The sequence below is a fragment of the Panthera pardus genome, unplaced genomic scaffold (genome assembly GCF_024362965.1).
Source record: "Panthera pardus isolate Hobbes unplaced genomic scaffold, ASM2436296v1 HiC_scaffold_21, whole genome shotgun sequence".
NCBI classification, from domain to species: Eukaryota; Metazoa; Chordata; class Mammalia; order Carnivora; family Felidae; genus Panthera; species Panthera pardus.
Window position 1 is genome coordinate 25,958,388 of NW_026526777.1, and position 20,462 is coordinate 25,978,849.

General features: G+C 53.4%; 1 protein-coding gene across 19 annotated transcripts in view; it reads right to left on the reverse strand.

Annotated features, from left to right (window-relative positions):
* NFASC (neurofascin) overlaps window positions 1-20,462 on the reverse strand; it is a 178,277-nt gene that overhangs the window by 42,454 nt on the left and 115,361 nt on the right. For 10 of the 19 annotated variants that reach the window (XM_019432988.2, XM_019432959.2, XM_019433021.2 and 7 more), the window contains 9 exons: window positions 19,874-19,891; window positions 18,989-19,094; window positions 17,255-17,451; window positions 16,672-16,794; window positions 14,363-14,533; window positions 10,083-10,133; window positions 4,012-4,123; window positions 3,442-3,626; window positions 1,998-2,129 (listed from right to left, as the gene is read on the reverse strand). In XM_019432988.2, coding sequence (XP_019288533.2) covers window positions 1,998-2,129; window positions 3,442-3,626; window positions 4,012-4,123; window positions 10,083-10,133; window positions 14,363-14,533; window positions 16,672-16,794; window positions 17,255-17,451; window positions 18,989-19,094; window positions 19,874-19,891 — 1,095 coding nt within the window. The remainder of the gene's footprint in view (window positions 1-1,997; window positions 2,130-3,441; window positions 3,627-4,011; window positions 4,124-10,082; window positions 10,134-14,362; window positions 14,534-16,671; window positions 16,795-17,254; window positions 17,452-18,988; window positions 19,095-19,873; window positions 19,892-20,462) is intronic. The other 9 variants (XM_019432978.2, XM_019433089.2, XM_019433083.2 and 6 more) reach the window with 3 other exon arrangements.

The following is a 20,462-nucleotide window of genomic DNA, read 5'->3' on the forward strand; positions in this document are numbered from 1 at the left end:
TGACAGCATAAGCCGCGGCAACAGAAAGGGGTTTGAATTCTAACCGCATCACCTGCTGGCTTTATTCAGTTGCTGAAGCTCCAGCATCCTTGTGTGCGGGATGGGGATGATATGTCACCCTGCGGGGCTCTCAGGACGGTGACCTGAGATGTTATGCATGCATAAACTCATCAGCAGAGGCCTGGCACACACAGATTATGATGGTCGTTATTATTTTAATCCAATGTGTGCACACCCAACTGTTTTGAAAAGGACAAAGGAAAGTACAACCGGATGGGACCTACCACCTTCCCATCCTCTGAGCAGAGCCTTCTTCAAACATTCCGAGTTAAACCCATAAGTCAATGCCTGTTGAAACTGAATGAGTCCCTAGGTTTGCCAAAGCTTCCTGATCATCCCAAGAAACGTATCCTAAACCGAGAGAGAACATTTGCTCCCACGGTTCTTCTAGTACGGCTGGCTTGTGATGCAGACAGCCGGGGCTGAGGAGTGGCTGTGGGGTCTCAGTCCTGCTCACATGTCAGTCTGGGACTGGGACAAACCAATAAATCTTTCTGGGCCTCATTTCCCTTCTCTGTCAAACGGGGGAGAATTACTCCCATCCTACTCTGAGGAGCTTATTAAGAGAATGATAATAAACATTTAAAAAAAGGGGGGGGGCGCCAAGTGGCTCAGTCGGTTAAGCATCCGACTTCAGCTCAGGTCATGATCTCGCGGTCTGTGAGTTCGAGCCCCGCATCAGGCTCTGTGCTGACAGCTCAGAGCCTGGAGCCTGCTTCAGATTCTGTGTCTCGCTCTCTCTCTGTCCCTCCCCTGTTCATGCTCTGTCTCTCTCTGTCTCAAAAATAAATTAAAAAACATTTAAAAAATTTAAAAAATTAAAAAAAAGAGAATGATAATGAGCTGTATGAATAGTGTTCTAGAAGTGTAAAGAATTGCCACTTTCCCAGCTTTTGCTAGAAGGTGACTTTCTGCTCTAAGATTCCTGGGCTGGACCGGGTGCCTTGGCTTGGATGGTCTGTGAACCCATCCAGCATCGCTCAGACCCACAGCAGCAGTGGGCCGAGGGCCACCCCAGGTCTGGCCCCTCAGGCGCCACTCCACAGATAGCAAGTGTCAGCCCGGAACTGGGGAATCAGCAGGAGGTAAATGAAGACACGGTCAGCATCCTTATCACCCGTCCCCAAGTCCCCACTCAGCAAAAAGGCACAAAGAAGTCAACGCCAGCAACTCCAATGCCTCCTTCCCTGACAATTCTCATGGAGCCCACTTTCCTCTCAGTCACTCCCCTTAAGTGACCGGTGACCTTTCCAGGCTCAGTTGCAAGTCCTGGGCTCTGCATTTATTTAATGGTGCTGTGAAGTCTGGTGCCTTTGTCTGCCCTGTTCCCAAAGTGCTGTCAGGACACAACAGCAGAGGGCAGGTGGCATCCATGTCTCTGCTTGTGCCCAGTGGAAGGACACTGACGGGTGGGGGAGGAGGAAGGTATGTGCTCAGCACCGGACGGTGCGGGCATGCTGCACTCTCACGGAGATCCACAAGGACATTTTCTAATGTGAACGCAACTGGCGAGAATATGACGGGAAAACTCGACCAACAGCCCCATCTGGAAGGGGCCCTGGAATCACCTACTCCAGCCATCGGGCAGGATGCAATTTCCCCAAATCTGGGCATACTCATTAACTGTGCTGGCGCATCTCTGCTGTCATGGGGAGGTTCTTCCTCACATCCAACCTGCTTCTCATTTCGCCCTCAGCAGAGAGCGGGGTCTGGGGAACTACCGACAGGTTTCCTGTCCTCTCGCACAAAGGTGAGGCAGATTTCCTGTCTCTTGAGATGTCCACAGGGATGGGACGCTCCAGAAGCAGCAGCCAAGGGGCTGTTCTTTGACTTCACTTCTGGGACCACTGGGGCTGGCCCAGAGGGATGGGGATCTGGAGCCTCAGCAGAGACAGGAGAGACAGCGGAGTCGGGTGAGACCACGGCTCGTTACTTACATTGCAAAGGTTCCCCGTTTACCATCCACTGGACGGTGGGCTTGGGGTTCCCATTGGCTCGACACACCAGTCTCCCGTCCTCGCCAGGAGCCAGGATAAGGTTCTTGGGTTCATCCAGCCAGTAGGGAGCAGCTGGAAGACAAACACAGTGCAGGCAGGGGGGTTAGACGGCATGGGGCAGGCCGAAGACACCAGACCGGCTCCCTCTAGGAAGGCAGGAGCCCCTGGGTGCCAGCTCCAGGCCCTCACCACCTGCCCAGGGCTCATCCTCATGGGATGACTCAGTCCAGCCTGCCTTTGGCTGGCTTGGAGCCACAGATGCCACCCGGTCTATTTTGAGTTCGCAGAACAATAGTTCTAAACTGGGGCCGCTCGTTAGAATCCTCTGAAGAGCTTTTAACAAACACGGACACTGGGGCCTGTCGGAGACCTATTAAGTCAGAATCCTCAGGGGAGGAGGCTTGGGCAGCAAATGCTTTTAGAGCCCCACAGGTGTTCATGATGTGCACCCAAGGGCTCGAGCCAGGGAGGGTGGTCAAGTGCGCACGGGGCTGGCCCCTCTGGGTTTCTATGGCTATCGCTGCAAGATCTGACCATTTAGAAAAGACCTCGTATTTATTCTTTTAGACACTGGGCTCTGGGCTAGCGCTGGCTAGCCCTTCTAATTGTGGACATGTGGACTTTTTTCTGAGAAGTTCCTTTGCATCGGATTGTCAAAGATCTTGATGCCCCCAACAAGGCCAAGAACCCTCGGTCCGAGTGTCGTGCTGAGACCAAAGTCACAGGATCAGCTGACCGCATGCTACGGAAGTTCTTGTACTATTGGCATCAGACCTCACCGTCCCCACCGTCCTTTCGGCCCCGGGCTGAGAGGCGACTGGTGCACCCTACCCACCTGTGGCGGGGACCCAGAAAGGCACGTGCTTTACTGCCCGCGATAGCTCAGGGGGGCCATCCGCGCTCGGGGGAGAGGGACGTGATTTTTTTAAAAAACAATTTGGGTCGTGATAATTCCCCATTTGTAAAAAGAACCACACACAAGTACACAGACAGCACAGGGCCAAAACGACACGCCGTGAATTAAAATGCGAAAGTAAAGAAAGACAAGGCTCTGGGTGAAATCCAAATGGACCATGGAGGTACATTCTTGTGGAGGAAGCCCTGGGCACAACAGAGAGGTGGGTGATGGTCAGGGTGGGTCTCTTTCCCTTAGTACCCACCGTGTACACACACACACACACACACACACACACACACACACACACACACTCTCTCTCTCTCTCTCTCACATCCACGGGGTGACACCGTCCCTGGCAGGTCACTTACCACGAACCAGAGTGTTGCTGGGTCTCCCCTGCTCACCCGGCCCGCCCCCCAGAGGGAAGGGTGGTCGTGGCATGTAGGGCTGGCAAAATCAGCATAATGAGAAATACACACAACGTACCCTTTACTCTCACCGAGATCGTGTGCCGGATGCTGCCCATCTTGTTGGAGGCCAGGCAGAAATACTCTCCAGAGTCCTCCTCGGAGACGTTGGTGATGCGCAGAGCCTTGTTAAAGTTCTCAAACTTGGCCTTGTCTGATGGGAGGTCCCCACCTTTCTTGTACCACGCGATATCTGGTGTCGGGCTGGGAGAGGGACCAAGCGGGAAACACGGACTCATCGCCAGCTGCGGCCCTGCTGTTCTTCTACAGAGTCTGGGACACCCAGGTGACCTTAAAGTGGACTTGGGCCCAGAAGGACGCGTGTCCTATGAGAGCCGACCTCTCCCATACAGAGGGGACGCTCGGCTGCAGAGCACTGAGGGACTTACGTAAAGTCACGTGAGGTTCTAACACACGTCCAGGATGCCTACCCATCTCCCTTCCCCATTACCCATGAAGGAAACAGCCAGAACGGGATGGAGAGGACGATGTTTTGCCCCCCAAACCGTGGCAAGAACAGAGCGTGCACAAACCCCCACCCGCGTCCTCCCGGAGGGTGGCCAGAGGTGGGGGTGCGAGCTGTACGTACACCCCAGAGGCGATGCACTCCAGCACGAGGTCCATGCCACGCAGTACCATCTGACTGCTCGCCGTGCCCTGGGGGTACATGAAGCTGGGGGTCCTTTCTGCAACTCCTCGGGCTGAAATAGGATAGAAGGAGCTCTCATGAGCCTCCTGCCCAGAGGGTGGACCCAGCTAGGCCAAAGCGGTCAGGCTAGAAAGAAGTGTCATCACGCCCCCTGCTTACTCCCTTACCCTCAGAGGCACCAAGCCCCGGACCCTCCCAGCTGAACCCCCCCCCCCCCCCCAGCGGCCGGGGCATCATTAAGAGAGGTGTGTTAGGAAGCGCGGGGCTCCTCGGCCCCACTGGCACATGTGTGTGAGCACATCTAAGTTCTGAAAGGCTCTGGCAAGAGGAGCCCGGCTTCCTCCCTTGTTAGGAAAACCCCTCCTTCCCGGGAAAGGAGGAGGGGGCTGCCCGGGCAGTGAGCAGTTTATTCCTGGAGCATCTTGTGTTGGGACCCCAGAGGCCAATGCGGTGGCCACCACCGGGAGGCCGTCTCAGCAGCAGCGGATGAATGAGAAGACCTGTATTGGGCCACAGGACAGACAACCTGCTCTTTGCGACCCTGGAGACAAGGAGCTGGGATGAAGCCACAGAGACCCAGATGAACAGTCAGAGATGCAGGAAGCATTATTAATGGCTTAGCAAAGACATGGAGAGAATGAATGAGCAGAGATGACAGGAAATCACTCTGGGGCCAAGACCATTCTGCTTCTTCGCTAATGACTCTGGAAGGGGGCTGGGAGGAGGGTGTTAATTGGATGTGAGAGACTGGGGGAGGGGGAGTGGGGAGTGGCAGCCAAGATGGGGGAAGTGATCTACAATTCAACTAGGCGGGAGCAGCCATCAGTGACGTGCACGTGGGTTTGGAAGGCCCGGTGGCTCGCGGAGATCGACACGGCCAGGATGGCCGTTTGGCTGTGGACGGGGTCATGCAAGTCCGGGCACACCCCCAGCACAGCGAACCCCACCTTACCTGCACCTCACCTCTCCCCGGGAGCTCTGGGCACAGTAAGATGGAAGGGAGAAGAGCAAGGGTTTTCCCACCAGGAGCCCCAAAGCAAAGGGAAGCTGGAGGAGGCACCCCTGCCCAGAGGTGTAGGGGTCTTAGACTCAGCTGGAGAGGTGAGAGGAAGAAGGCAGGCAGAGCTGCCAGGGGCCGGGAGCCCTCAGAGATGCCTGGAAGGGGAACAAGGGCATCTTCCCGGCGGGGGCTGTGAACGGGTGCTGGCAGCGAGGACAGAGTGGCGGGGGAACCCTGTCTCCGCGACACCGGTGTCTCCTAAAGGAGCTTGTTGGACAGGCTGGTGCCCGGCTGGGTCAGCAGGGCTCCCGTCTTAGAGGCACTCAGCTTCTCTCCATTAGCCATCGGGGAGTGCATTTCCTAGAGCTGGTGTCTATTTTATGCTTTTGTCAGGGGAAGAAATGATGAGAGTTAGTTAGGCGGCTGGCACAACATGTGGCACACAGCAAGCGTTCAGTCGGTGTTTGTGGGACGGATGGATTCGAGGGGAGAAGGGAACAGACAAGAAGGCAACAGTTTACCCCGCGTGTTATCTCTCTTTCTGCAGAGGTCCTCATTTGTCCCACCGGCACACACATATACAACAGTGGCTACTGAACGGGTTAATCCATTATGGGGTTAATTGGTTACCGTCTGTAACTCTTGTGGCAGCCAGCTCTCAGTCCCAAGGAAGCCTGATACAAAGCAGCAGCTTCCTCCCACCTGTTATCGTGGAATCACCCAAACAGTCAAGACAACACAAGGTCAAGGGAACTATGAGGAGAAGGAGCTTTCAGGGCAGGTGGCTCTGGTGTGAGGTTGGTGAGTCTGTTGAGTGCGGGGAACCCCCGGACTACGTGGGAGAGCCAGCTCAGTTGGCATACTCCTTCCACGCAGGGACAAAATCTGCAGAAACCAGCCCGAGACCCTGTGGACATTTAATTCACACCATAGCACGCAGCACCACAAGCACACTTGGCCAGCAAAGCAGTAAGTATGGGACGGAGGAGAAATGAACAGAGTCTCGCTGTGGGGACCTTGACAATGCTGGGAGCTGTGACTATAAAAAGGTTATAGCAATACTCCCGTTCGTAGGATGTGGGCTAGCAACCACAGAATTATCCCAAAGGAGGAGAAGCTACTGGGAAACAAGCCAAGGTTCAAAAAATATAGGGAAGAACATTCTAAAAGTCAGAGGCAATAATCAGGGCCACCATTTGGTGAGCATTCATGACGGGCCAAGCCCGGGCTAACAGCTCTCTCTAGACGTCATAGTCATAGTCATGTTCATCCTCACAACAAACCTGGGGGGGACCACCTCCATTTGCACCAGAGGGAACTGAGGCTCAATGGAGTCCACAGACTTGGCAAGGTCACAAGTCAGTTGTGTTTTGGATTCTGGACCATTTGGCACCAAAGTGTGTGCTCTGACACTATACTGTATCGCCTCTTTAAAGATGGATATCCCATCTGTCCCTGCTTCTGACAGCCAGCTTTGGGAGTATCTTTCTTACTCAAACCAAAGAAAACTGAAATCCAAGGGCAAAAGAGGTGAGGGAGAAAGACATTTTTGTCTTAGCGAGCTGCCCTGATGAACCTCTTCCACTATGTTTTCCTTAAATATCGTTCCCATTGTCTTAGCTAAGAGGTCATCCCTCCTCAGTGGCCATTAAATAAAGTCAAGCCCAACGTGGAAAAGAAGCTGGGAATGAGGAGGCTCCAAAGGCATCTCAACTGGATTCTTAAGGCCATGGAAGGCTTGAAGAGGTGACACACGGTATCATGAAGGGTTGAGAAGGCTGGACCCAAAGAAGAGGTTATGAAAAACTGGTCAGCTGCAGCAGGTGCCAATTTATGATAGGATAAATGATAATTTATGAAGGATAAGCCAGCTGGTGGCTTTGGGGGCCACTGCTCCCAAGGGAAGATGGCTAATTTCTTTCCCTGGAGAAGTAGACTCAGGAAGAGTCTCCAAGACAAAGGTGATTACTCTATAGGACCCTAAATGGTAGAGGATGACTGTCTCCTAGGGTATCATAGGATCTCACCCACCCTCATTGAGGTGGGGATTCAGATGATGCTTCTCTTATTCTCCCTGTTCTTCAGGGTTGGGGTCAGATCGAATACCTGATCAAACTCAGAACCCAGATGCCAAAGCTCATGTCGGTGGATTCAGGAAGAGCTTCCCACATGGGCCCCTCTGACCTCTAGCCCAAGGACAGTCCATCCTTTCCTGCTCTCCCAGGCTGTGGTTCAAGAACAGGCTCGTGGGTTTCTAGGGGAATCTGGCCAGGGGGCACACCTCAAGAGATGATACTGCCTCGGCCACCTTGGCTTTAAAGGGCCAATGAAAAAATGTTTTGGTCAACTCCTGTGAGAGGAAAGGTCAAGACTGCTGACAATCTGAGTTGCCCCCCTCCGTCAAGTACTGTGGGTTAGCAGAAGGGAGTTCAATGCATCGGATGTATCTAAGAACCTCTGCCAGAAACAGCTTTTAGGGGCAGCTGGATCTCACATTTGCTGCTTTCAATTCTCGGAATTAAGGACTCATGAGGTTGGATCCGTGGTATCTCATCCACCTCTCTGGCCCCAGAAACAGCTGACCAAACAATCCCAGAAGACAAAAAAAAATCTCTTTATCTAGTAACATTTGATACCTTCCACTGCCAGGAAATCTCTTCCATAAGTATAACCCAAATCCCTTATGCAATAGTTGGAGTTTTTGTGTGTGTGTGTGTGTTTTTAAAGCAGGCTTCATGCCCAGCACAGAGCCCAGTGCTGAGCCCAAAGCGAGGGCTTGAACTCACAACTATGAGATCAAGACCTGAGCTGAGATCAAGAATCGGATGCTTAACGGACTGAGCCACCCAGGCACCCCAGTTGAAGCTTTTTTTTTATTCAGTTCTCGGCACAGCTGAAGATCTGAATAGCTTTTGTTCTTCTAGTCTGCCTTCAAGTTCCTCCCTCCATAGTACTTTCTTCCCACACTTGGGCTAGCCTTTCTTCCTTTGGCTTCTCTTCAGGTTCTCTATGTCCATCTTAACTTGAGTCAACACTAAACCATTCCCTTCAGTACCAGTAATGTGCTAACACGTACTAATCATTGATGTGTCTGACACCGTGCTGGGAACCATACGCACGTTACCCTGGTTAACATTCATGACAATTCTCTGGGGCCTGTAACATACCCATTTTACAGATGAGGAGATTAAATGACTTGCCTGAGGTCACTCAGTGGTACCTCCCGGAGCCTGTGTTTAATTCAAGGAAGGCTGTCTACCTTCGAGTGCATACTCTTCTCTTGCCTGGGTGAATTCCAAGTGGCAAGCTACAATCTCAGACCAGCTCCCCCCTGCCACCGAGCAGGTCATTGGACATTTGGCGTATGTTCAGAGGGTACCAAACCATTGTAGAAATCACTAGAACAAAATGCCGTTATGGGGGGCCAAGCAGACAGATGCACTGGGCATTTTTCATTGCATCGTCTCTTTGTCCAACTCTGCACTCAGGAAGGACTTCATCTTCCTTCCTTTTCACTTTCTATGTCTTTTTAGAAGCATTCAACCTAGCTGTCCTTTGTTCACCATGTGCCTCACTTTGACTTTACACCTCTTCCAGCTGGCTTCATCCTTGGGTCAACCCCATTCATTCTACCTTGGATTGAGGAGAAGGCGGTCCATCTCCATTGTGAGTTCTTGCGAGCTTTGCTTCGTTTCATAGCCCTGGATGGTTCTTACAACTCCCACTCATTCACCTGTAATCACATCTACCACTAGTCACCAAATTTAAGTGGCTGGAATCAGTCAAACTTATCCCATTGATAAAACAATGCCTCCCTGAATAGTTTATCTTACACAAAGCAAGCAGTTTGGACCAGATGGTCTCTAAGGGACCTTCTGGCTCTGATACACTCTAGCTTCGAGAATCCTTCCATAATAGATTATCTGAAATCCAATTTAGAGAAAGGCACATTCCACACCAGTGCTCCGGGGCTCTTGACACCACGGTGGTTGGCCCCATTATTTTGAAAACAAACAATGCCCAGAATCCAACAAAGGTCCCCCGCTTCCTTGGGCAGTAAATCTCTTTGGCAGAATCTCAGTGTGGTTCTACCTGTTTGATGCCAAGTTAGAGCCTTTGCCTCTCTCCCCGGCTCACACTCCCCCTTCCCACCCCCCACTCCAGACCCCAATCATTGTTTATATTAGCACATCACAATGCAGACACTTCCTATCTATTTGAGCCCACAATGACCCCCCTGGGGACCTACAGCCTCAGCTTCCAAGGCGTAACGGATGATGGGGGCCAGCTGCCTCGCCAAAGCCAGTAAATGATGTTTCCTCTGGCTGCTCAAGGGAAACAAGACATTCTTGAGCCATGGTGGGGGGTGGGGGCTCAGGTGTGGAAATAGCTAATGACTCTACTAATCAGCTTGAGCGACCGGTTGTGGGCTACGTCAGAAATATGCCTCATGGAAAGTGTCCCATGACTTGCAAGCGTGTGGGTGGGTGGGCACCCACCCATTTGTGCACACTGCTGGAGGAGGCAAGAGACCCAGGCCATAGAGCCACGGATGGTCCGTCTTCCTTTATACTTACCTTAAAAGAGAACTCAGCAGTGAACTCTCACTCATATTTGCCAGATGGATTTTAAAGACACACGGAGCCTGTGACACGGCACCCCCAGTAACTAAGGCTAGATTGCAGAGCAGGCAATTCACATCCAGACGCGTAGGAGCTAACTAAATGTACCACAAAGCTTTCCGTGTACTGTAAACCACTAGGAGGAACCAGACTTCCGTCTCCTCCTCAACGTGCGTGCGGACGCATCTGTCCTCAGATGCTCTCCATCCATCCGCCACTGATTCCTAAGATTCTACTGAGTCCTCCCAGAAGCTCTTCTGAAGTCCTACCCTGGTCTGACCAACTGTCAGCCCTGCCACCCGGCGTGAGTTAATGACACGGTATCAGTCGAGTTAGGCAAACGGGTTAGGACAGGCAAGGTTACTCCCAAGGTTACCGCGGCGACTCACCACTGTATATGTCAGGGTGGTTTCTTAAGGACGAGTCATTATAGGGGTTGTCTGCAATAAACAAAAGAAGGTGAGCAAACAGGAGGCCATGGAGAGCTCATGGAGGCATAAACGGGGAGAGAACAACAGAAACGCAAAGCCACGAAAACAACCGGTGGTTTTTTTTTTTTGGCAAAGGAAAGACACGGCAAATTTGAAAAGGAAATGTGCCTGGTGAAGAACAAGCAACATAAAACAGCCCAAAAAAGGGAAGAAAAGGTTAAATCCTGCAAAAGAAGGCAATAATAAGATAAGTTTCTTTTTAATGAAAGAAATTAGGCTTGACCTTTAATGGCTTGATCCTATGTTTCCAATCAAATGAGATAAGGATTAGTGGAATCCCGCAGCGGTCTTTTGAACAACTTCCCATCAAAATCCTCAGTGCCCAGGGCTCTGGATCAGGCCAGCTCTTGGGGGGGGGGGGGGGTAGCGCAGAGCCCTCCTTGAGAAGGTAAGGTACAGTGGTGGGAGCTCAGTGAGAGAAGACAGTCCAAGAGATACAGTTCATCAACAGAGAGAGAGAGAGTGAGATAGAGAGACAGAGAGAGAGGGACACAGGGGCCCTTGGCCGCTCCCGGTGATCACGGGCTGCCAGCGAGAAGCACCCGGCCTCCCCAGCCCACCTGACCAGCGGGCACCACCCTGGTCTCTGAGATGTCACTGCTGGCAGAAGGCCTCCTTCTACTCCAGGGAGGCAGAGAGAGCCAGGCTGCAGTTCAGATTTTCGGAAGAGAAAGGGAGCCTGGGACAGGAGAGACAGGGTATGGGCTAGGAGTTTTACACTTGGATGGGAGAAACCCGCTGACCAAGCTAGAGATTCAGAGCTCCTAGACTGGCTGGGGCTGAAGTCATCCCTTCAGCAGGAGGTCGGCGGCTTTGGTTCCGACGTTAGGTAATTAAGACCCTTGGGCATTTAATCCTCCGTGAAAGACATTTTGGAACAGGGCACTGAAGCATGCCAAGGCTGTGCTTTTCATTCTACCGCCATCCCCGTCCAGCTACTGGGTTCAAGTTTTGATGGTACCAACAGGGGGTGGGGTGGGGGGTACAGCCGACTGGAAGCCAAGCAGACAGCCCTGAGAAGCCAGGGACAGAGTCCAACCGCCCGAGGGAGGCAAGGCGTTGTGCCAGAATATTTGCATATTTGAAGACAGATCAAATCGTGTTACAACCGATTATAGAGGCTGTGAACACTCTTCGCTGGGACCGTATTGCATCGCTTCCCAAATCTGCTTAACATCCACTAGGGGAGATGTGCATTATTCAGAACTATCCCTTAAGATGGGGCATGTTGAAAAGTCCGAGCCAGTCTGGAGAGTCGGCTTGGGTTCACCTGGAGCTAAGGGTGGGATTCAGCCTGCCGCGGAATGAAGAGGCAGGGTGGCAGAGGGGAGGAGGGGCTGAGGCTGCCTTGGGAGGGGACGGTCCTCCTCTGGCTTGGGAGGACAGGGGCACACAGCTAAAAGGGCCCTGGCTTCATGCTCCTAGGCTCCCATGCGACCAAGGTGAAACAGAACCCACCTCTTTGCAGAGAAGTGATCCGAGCTTGGAACTAACCTCACGGTTTGTGGATTCTGCAGCACAGCTGAGAAATTCAGGGAGGCTTTCTGACTCCTAAGAGTGTCACTTAGATTAGAAGTGACATTAGAAGGAAGCAGGCTTAGTGCTTCACTGTCTGCCTCAGCAGAGAAGCCTCCTCCTTCACCACGGTCACCTCTTATTGTGGCAGAAGGCACCCAAAGGGACCTGTTCCGGTGTGGGCAAAGTAGGACACACACATCTTTGTGAGCCCGACTCTGCTGTTTGTCTTTGACCGCAACCCAAAACAAATTTGAAAAATGATTTCAGATCACCCAGTGTTTTGTATTAGATACCTTTTCCCCCTTCCTTTTACGTAGGTAGTGCAAACTCAGGCATGATGAGATTGGTTTCTTCCCCCACGGGGCAAACGGTGGTGGAGGGGCATGGTGAGAAGAGACTTTGAAGCTGTCCTAGCATGGCTATTTTGCCTCCCACCCCCAGACCTGGTTCTGGAGGTACAAGAAAGAGCCTATGTCCTTTCCAGGCAGGAAAGCAGAGAGAGCACAACTGTGCTATTTTAAGCAACTGTGCCCAATTCTGGGCTGGCGCAGATGCCCAGAACTTGCTCCCAGCCAAAGCTGCCCCTGGGAGAACTCCAGGAAGCAGACGGGGTTCTGTTCTCATCACCTGGGGGGTTCTCGGCATTCGGAGGAAAGAGTTTTCAGTAGCGAAGGGGACCCCAAAATGAAGCAGAAATAAATATCCTTTTCTTCCTCGGGTACAGAAAAGGATGTTTCTGGAAAGTCGAACTTCTAAATGTTGAGAATCTCTAGCTGCCTCATTCCACAGAGGAAGACGCCTTACCGTTTCCATCTCCCTGCGTGCACCCCACATGACACTGAGGACCACAGAAGGTCACCTGACTCACTCCCCCAACAGGAGGCTGACTTTCAGCATCGCACCGGGCAAGCAGAAAGGAATCCAGGTGACGGCACCGAAGGCCGTCCGGGGACTGGCTCGGTGCGCATCTTGCCCTCACTGCCCAGCACTGCCGGCCGCATCCTGGCTCCAGAGGCCACTCCAAGGTCCTGGGCAGACCACACTGTCCTCCTCAGCTCAGCCAGCTGGCAGCCAATTGCTCCTGACGTGCACTGAGACACTTCAGGCAGCCCAACTTTCTTCTCTAAGGGTCCCCTCTGGGCCTGGGTCCGGAATAAGAAAGCCAGCGAGGGGCAGCAAGCAGAATGAAGCTGGGTCATCCTGCCAGGAGCACGCGGGGCTTTTCCTGGGGTTTCTGGCCATCCTATTGGTTAGCAAATTATGGGCAGCGTGACACCAACTTTAGAACAGTGCGTCGGGAGCTGCAGAAGCGGGGGAGATGGGCTGGAGGAGGGTTCAATGGGGTCCAGAGAGAAAGAAGATGAAGGAGGAGAAAAGAAGAAAGGAAGAAGGATGGAGGAAGAGAGTGAGAAAGCAGAGAAGAAAATGAAGAGAAAAAAAAAAAAAAGAAGGGAAAAAACTTCCATACAGGAGAAGGGGAGCAGGAAGAAAGCTGTTCCTTGGGGGTCCACCCCGATGCCCAGTGGACCCGGAGTGTGGGGCTGGGGGCTCTCAGTACCACCTGCTTCCATCACTGGCAGGGACCGCTGAGGAAAGACGACAGTACAAGGGGGCCAGGCCCCCAGCTGTCGTGAGTGAGGAGTGAGCTCCCCCGGCCTCTCCCCGCGCCCTTCTGGGAGGTGTGTGGGCTCTGGGGTTCGGGCTGTTTTCCCCCACCTGCGGCAGCTGCCGGTGCCTATGTGATGCCATTTGCCTGGCCTCCCCCAAAACCACCACCGTCCACGGTGTGGAAAACGGCATTCACAGCTGAGTCCGACAGACTGAGGTCTCCTCTCGAGAAGGCCTGTTACAAACCCACGCTGCAAACTACCACGGCCACTTTGAACCCAATGCCCTAAAGCAGGCTGAGGACTTGAAGCCAGAGCTCCAGGCCGGCGGGTCCCCGGCAAGAAGTATCTCTGTGAACTGACTAGGTTTCCTCCTCCGTGGAGGGCCACCCGTGCTAAGCGGATCGGGAAATGCCGACTCCCCTTGGCACCAGCCAAACGGCGTCGGGAAATAAAAACGGCAACAAATAAAACCAGAACATAAGTCTGCAACTTGCAAACGCAGTCATTCCAGGCGGTCCAGCGTATACGTGTTACAGAATCAAGCACAATTCATGGCGGTGTCCCTACTCATTTGGCTATTCTGTACTATGGCTTTATTCTAGAAGTACAGACAACCATACAACGGCTAGACATAAAAGAAATACTCAAGCTGCGTGCACGAGAGAGATGCCAGATGGCCACTCGAAGCAGTGCTTCTCCGATGCCGCTGTGTGTCCAGGGCACCTAGAGAGCTAATGGAGAACACGGAGGCCGGGACCGTGGAGGCAGGTTAGGGCTGAGCCTGGGATGGTTGCCCAGTTGGCCAGGTGACTCGGACTGACACCGAAGCTTGAGAGGCACTGACTTAGAGTGGGACCAAGTTTAACCCAAGGCTTCAGAGTGAAGAGATGTCGTTTCAAGTGGCTCGAGTGGCTGAGGCACAATGAGCTGGGAGGATTCCCTGGTCAGTCTCGGGGACAAGGCTTCCCCCAGACCCAGGTGCCTGGGGCTCCATGAGCTCAGTGGGCTTGTGCCCCTGGCTCCTGGCCCCCGGCAGGGACCTGCACTTACTGGTGAGGACCTTGAGGGTGAACGCGTTCTTCTGCTGGATGGTGTGGGTAAAGTGGAAGCGGGCATTGCAGCTGTAGTCTGTCTGCATATCCTGCAACATCACGTTAGAGAAATACAGGTCTCCGTTGTGGCCCTGGGAGACGCGCTTGTCTTGGGTGATGGGCTCCATGGCTATTAGGAAGCAGAGGTACAGAGGGAGGTTAGCAGTAATGGTAACAGTAATACAATCATGATAGTTCTGGCAATCGAGGACCAACAGGGCGCCCGGTGGGTCAGGAATTCAACGTTATTTGGTCTAATCCTCCAACTCTGAGGCAAGGCTTATTCGAATTTTACAGATAAGAGAGCGGTGGATTTAATGTGTCCTGCGTTGCAAAAGCAGTGACGGAAGGGCAGGATTCAGATTCACCCCGGTCTGCCCACCACACCCATGCTCTATGGCCATACTTTTCCACCTCCTATTCATGCCAGAAAAACTCTGGCCCCGAGCCAGAGGGAGGGATTTGCTTCCCAAATCAAGAGTCAAATTCACTCGTTTTCTATTTGAAGCTCTTACTCCCACCAGCACTACCAATTATAATCGCGAGATACATACTAATCAATGATATGCACCATCAATTTTAGGGTGCTTCCTAATTTCAGTGATGGTTAACACATGAAAATGGTGCTTTTTAGAATTAGTGACATCCTGGGAGTGGCTGAGGAGGCTGACTACATTATCTATGATTTTTGAAGCATTAGACGTAAACTCAAACTCCTTCCTACCCTGCCCCCCCCCACAATTGTTTATTAAGTCACTATTTCTTTTTGTTTTGAAGTTTATTTATTTTGAGAGAGCACACGCGAGTAGGAGGGGGACAGAGAGAGAGGGAGAGAGAATCCCTGTCGGTGCGGAGCCTGACTAGGGGCTCAATCTCATGAACCGTGAGACCAGGACCCGAGCCAAAATCAAGAGCGGGAAACTCAACTAACTGAGCTGCCCAGGAGCCCCTGAAGACGCTACTTCTTAAGGCTCAAAGTTAATGATGCCAACCCTTCAACGATGGGCTGGTCGGTTCTGCAAATCATTTACCCAAGATTTACTGTAGGCCTACTGTGTGCCAGGCACTGTGCCAAGTATTGAAAGGCTGGGGAGGCAGAGGGAGCCAGATCAGGAAGGGAAAGAAGTCTGGACTTCGTCCGAGGTGATGGAGGAGACAGTGAAGGGCTCAGAGAATACAAATGAAACTATCAGATTCATTTTTGGGAAGACCAAGGAGGCCAGTTATGGCTGATTATGGCAACCCAGGGAAATGCGGATGGTGGCCTGTGTTGGACAGATGCCAGCAAGGGTCACGAGATCTGCTCGGGAGGCAGCATGGACATAAGCTGGTGACGGGAGTGATGCAGGGGATGAGAGGGTCTGAGCTGTTAGCTAACTAACCAACCCTCCAGCCCGTGGCCGGGCAGCCTTCCCCAGGCGTATGCACCATGGTGATGTAGCGAGAGAATGAATGAGGGCAAAGCCCTCTGTCTGCAAAACAATGCGCAACTCTGCCTCCTCGACAGGCAGCCTCTTTCAGAAGCAGGCCGCTAAAAACTCGGGGATGGACGGAAGATGCATGATAAGCAGGCAAGCAGGCAGATCTATACATTGAGTGATGGATGGACAGACAGGGGAGCAGGTACGGAAGGAGGCGGAGGGGAAGCCGGGAAGACACAGACAGCGGCGCTCCAGTCGCCTTTATAACTCACGTCCCCACTTATTTTGGTTGAAAATGTGGGAAGAAACAGGTCCAGAGTGGTGAAGAGTCGCAGTCCAAAACAGAACCGAACAAGCTCTCGACGATACTCCGTCCCTCTGCAAACACCGTCTCCCTATTGCTCCTTTATCAAAGGTTACATCCCTGTGCCTGGCTGTGTCCCAGTAAATCCAGACCGACCAGAGATTGAACCACGAGGCTTTCTGTCAACTCACCATCATCACAAATATTACTGAGCACTTTACTGTGCATCTGGCTCTGTTATAAGCATTTTGGCTGTATGACCTCATTTATCCTAACAATGGTCCTATTAAAGAGGGACAGCGATTAGCCCTATTTCTTCCAGAAGAGGAAACTGAGGCCCAGAGATGTTAAGCAACTTGCTATCAGCAGTCAGGCTAGGAAATTAGCCTGAGCGGCCTCTCACCGTGTTCTCAGCCACGTGGCCCCTTTACACCGGCTTCTCACAAGTGAAGGCCTTCCAGCCTTGGGCAAGCCCTTCCCATTTCACACACCCACCCCCCTCCTTAAGATTAAAGTAGAAATCAAACGCCCCCCAAGACTTACAGCTGCTCATCCAGAAGATGACTGGGGACGGAAGTCCGGGTGGGGGGTTGCACTGGAGGGTCAAGGGAGCACCTTCTTGAACCACGACAGGGTCTAGGTTTTCCTTGGGCCACAGGGGAGATTCTGGGGAGAGTCAGACAGAGGCGGGTGAAATGAGGGGGATGGCTGGGGCCGAGGCAAGGAGGAGGTTAGAGGCAGAAGTGCAAGGGGGAGAAGGACAAGGGGAGATGGGAGAACAAGGGAGTGGGGAGAGAGCCCCCGTGGGTCTAGGCGAGGTACAGTGAGAGAACAGAGGCCATTTGTCTAAATAAATACACAGCTTCAAAGGCTCCTCTCCTTCCTCTCCTCCTTTGCCCAGAAGGCAGGTGAAGTTGCTCAAGACTGGTTTGGTAGCCTCGTCTCCCAGGAATCTTTCTGAGTAGGGGGAAGTGCGCTCCTCCTCAGAGGCAAACAGCAAGCAAGACTTGCAGGGCACCAAGGCAGCCAAGGGCAGGGGCGGCCTTTCTGGAATGACCCTCCATGCTCCCCCGCCATTTCCCCAGAAGCAGGGCATGCCGGTCCCCCCTCTGCCCATGCTACTCACTGGACACCTGCAGGCGGATCCTATTGGACAGGGCCGTGCCAAATTTGTTCCGGGCAAAGCACTGGTATTCCCCCTCATATTCCTCGGGCCGCCCCCCACTGCGGAAGTCAATCACCAGGGTCCCGGATCTCCTCCTCATTGACACCCGGGGGTCCTTGGCGATGTTGAAGAACCTGCTGTTGCGAGTCCAGTGGAAGCTGTGTATGATGGGGGCGGGGGACGGGCGCGGAGGGGAGAGGCAGGACCACAAAGAGAAACAGGGTGGGCTCCGGGCTCCAGGTGAGAGCCTCGGGGCTCTGGTCCCTGACCCTGTCCCATAACCGCACCTCCATACCAGTGGGTCCCACCCTGGTTGAGCGGCAGAACTGACTGGGAAGCCTGATAAAATGCAGAGTCCTAGGTGGCAGTCAGATGACCGTGTGGGGGGCACGTCCCTGACATTAGCGCTCTTACCCAGCCAAGGCTGGGAGTCATGGCTGGAAGTGGTAGATACCCACATAGCCACCGGGGGACAATGTTCTTTGCGGGAGCAGGCAGGGACTTTTAGTTTTTATTTATTTTATTATTATTTTTAAAGAATATTTATTTCTTTTTGAGACAGAAAGAGAGAGGGCGTGTGTGAAAGTGGTGGGGTGGGGCGGAGAGGCAGAGAGAGAGGGAGAAGGAGGCAATCCCAAGCAGGCTCCACACCATCCACTCGGGGCCTGACTCGGAGCTTGATCCCATGAACCATGAGATCGTGACCTGAGCCAAAAGCAAGAGTCAGATGCTTAACCGACTGAGCCACCCAGGTGTCCCTAGGCGGGGAGTTTGATTTTTTGTAATATTTCACCCAGGCCAAGCACATCGGGGAGCTGGCTCTACCTCTCCTGTCTCATTCGATAACCAACTCTAAAGCCAAAGCCAAAGAGCAATGGCCCGGGTTATCCATGCTCCTGCTCATGGGTGCAGAAGACAGCAGTGGCCGCACCTTCTAGCCCAGGAGGGCCAGCTTTGAAAGAACAAGCAGCCCTCACAAAACTGAGCCCAGAGGGGAAGACGCTAGAATCTCCCTCTCCTTCTGGGGGGGGGGTGGGGATGTGTGCACAGCTGTCCAGAACATAACTTAAAAGAAGCAGGAGTGGCTGCTCAGTGTCTCAGAATCACTGTTACTGCAAAGGAACCGTGGGGGGCAAAGACCAAACTTCAGAAGTAAGGCCATCCATGCCCTGCCTGACCCTGCAGGATGACCCTGTTCCTTCCACCCTGGGTGAGAGAGAGGCCTTGCTCGTTCTCAGGCTCACGCAGACCAGGTGGGGGGTGGGCAGAAGAAGGCTGCCATATACCCAAGGCTCTGTCCTGCCTCATTTTCCCTGACAGACACCTGCACGGGGTCCTGTCATGTTTGGTCTGAATCAGGCACGAGGCTCTGGAACAGTCCAGCCTGTGGAGGCTGCTCTGAAGACGGGGGACCAATAGCAGAACATCTCTGAATCTCCAGGGTTTTCTGTCTGCTGGAGACAAACCTGGCCTGGGGGTGGGGGTGGGGGGTGGGGGCAGTGCAGTCAGAGGCCTGGGTTTAAATCTAAGCTCTGCCCTTTTCAATCTGGGAGACCTTGGCAAAGGGGCGTAATATCTCCGTGCTTCTGTTTCATGTCCTCTTCAGGAGGACGGGGGTTCTTCTCTGAAGGGCAGGGGTGTGGTCTCAATGCCCTCTTTGCGGGGCCCCTTGGATTTACCTGCCAGCGCACTCACCTGGGGGCCGGGTTCCCCTTTGCTTCACACTCAATCAAGATGTTATCACGGGGATCCACGATGTGGTCCTTCACTGACTGCTTGGTGATGGTCGGGGGCTGGGACACTGCAACAGCACAAACAGGGAGCGGTCAGGGTTGCGGGGACCTGCCGGGGGCCCCGGGCTCGGGGAATGGCTGAAATTAACATCTTCAGGAGCCATAGGACAAGCAGGCAAACGGGGGGCGGGCAGTGCCTCCTTTTGGGGACCCAGCTCCTTAAATGGGGCCGCAGGAAAGGGGGTTATGCCAAAGACTGAGCCTAAGAAGAATCCCTCGAAGATCTCATGGGATCCCTACGAGAAACTTTTGTTTTACCCATTCTTCTATCTCAACACTCAGTATGATGCCTTGTGCACAAGAGTCTTGATATATGTTTGTCGAATGAATAAAGGAACCCAGCGCAGGTCACATTCCAGAGCCTAGGAGCCGTGATGGTTCTGAGCCCTGGAGGGTCAACAGACGGCCGAACTGTGGTGAGGCTGGAGCTCACAGGTTCAAGTTCCCAGGGCCTGGGCCCAAAGAACCAGCTCCTCTCACGCTTGGTCCCCACCTCCAGTGTTCTCCGAGGTGCTCCTTGCCAGCTACCTGAGGGTGGGGAGCGGAGGCCCTTCTTACCCACCTGCTCCTCTGCCCTTCCCAGCAACAGGAATCTCCGGGTGGATGGCTGCGTCCCCGTGTGGTAAGGGACCGCACTACAGGGCCCTGGTGTCAAGAAACCCCCAGCAGGCAGGGTGGAGAGGCGGCTGATCCCCCCCCCATCTCCTCACTTGGCCTTCTCCCACCCTCCCTGCTGCCCTCCTACCTCCCAGAGGCACAGGTGCACAGAGGCGCCCAGGGGACTTACGCTCATTCTGAATGCTTGCTGTTAGTTCCGATGGGTTAGCATTGTGAGGGGGAGAAAAGAAGACAGAGGTTATAGGTTATCGTACACGACTACTCGCCCAGGGGTCCTCACGCCCCAGCCTGCCGGGAGAGTAGGGCTGCAGCGCTCGGTGGGAGAGCCACCCAGAGGTGGGGACGGACTCGGCGAGCGCTTCACAGAGGCGACATTTCCACGGGGAGCTCAAACCAAGCAGTTGAGCAGAAAGACCGGCTTCTCATCAAGTGGTGTTGCCGGGAAAGCCCAACTATCGAACGGGACGATGCTGCTGGAAAGAGGCTGGGCTCTAAAGATGCCGTCCACCCTCTCTGGACGCCATTGAGGAAAGCGGGCCCCCTGGCCAATGGTGCCCGGGCGAGGCTGAGGCTGAGAAGCCTGGCAGCAGCAGATCTGAACCAGCGCTATGAGGCAAAGCCCACACGGTCCACAGGCCTCGCTCCTTCCGCCGCACCTTCTTCTCTGTCCCACATGCAAGCACCTTCTTGCCTATCCTTTGGAAAATTCTAGGGACCGATGAATCACCGCGGCTCTGCTCATGGCAGAAATACGCTGC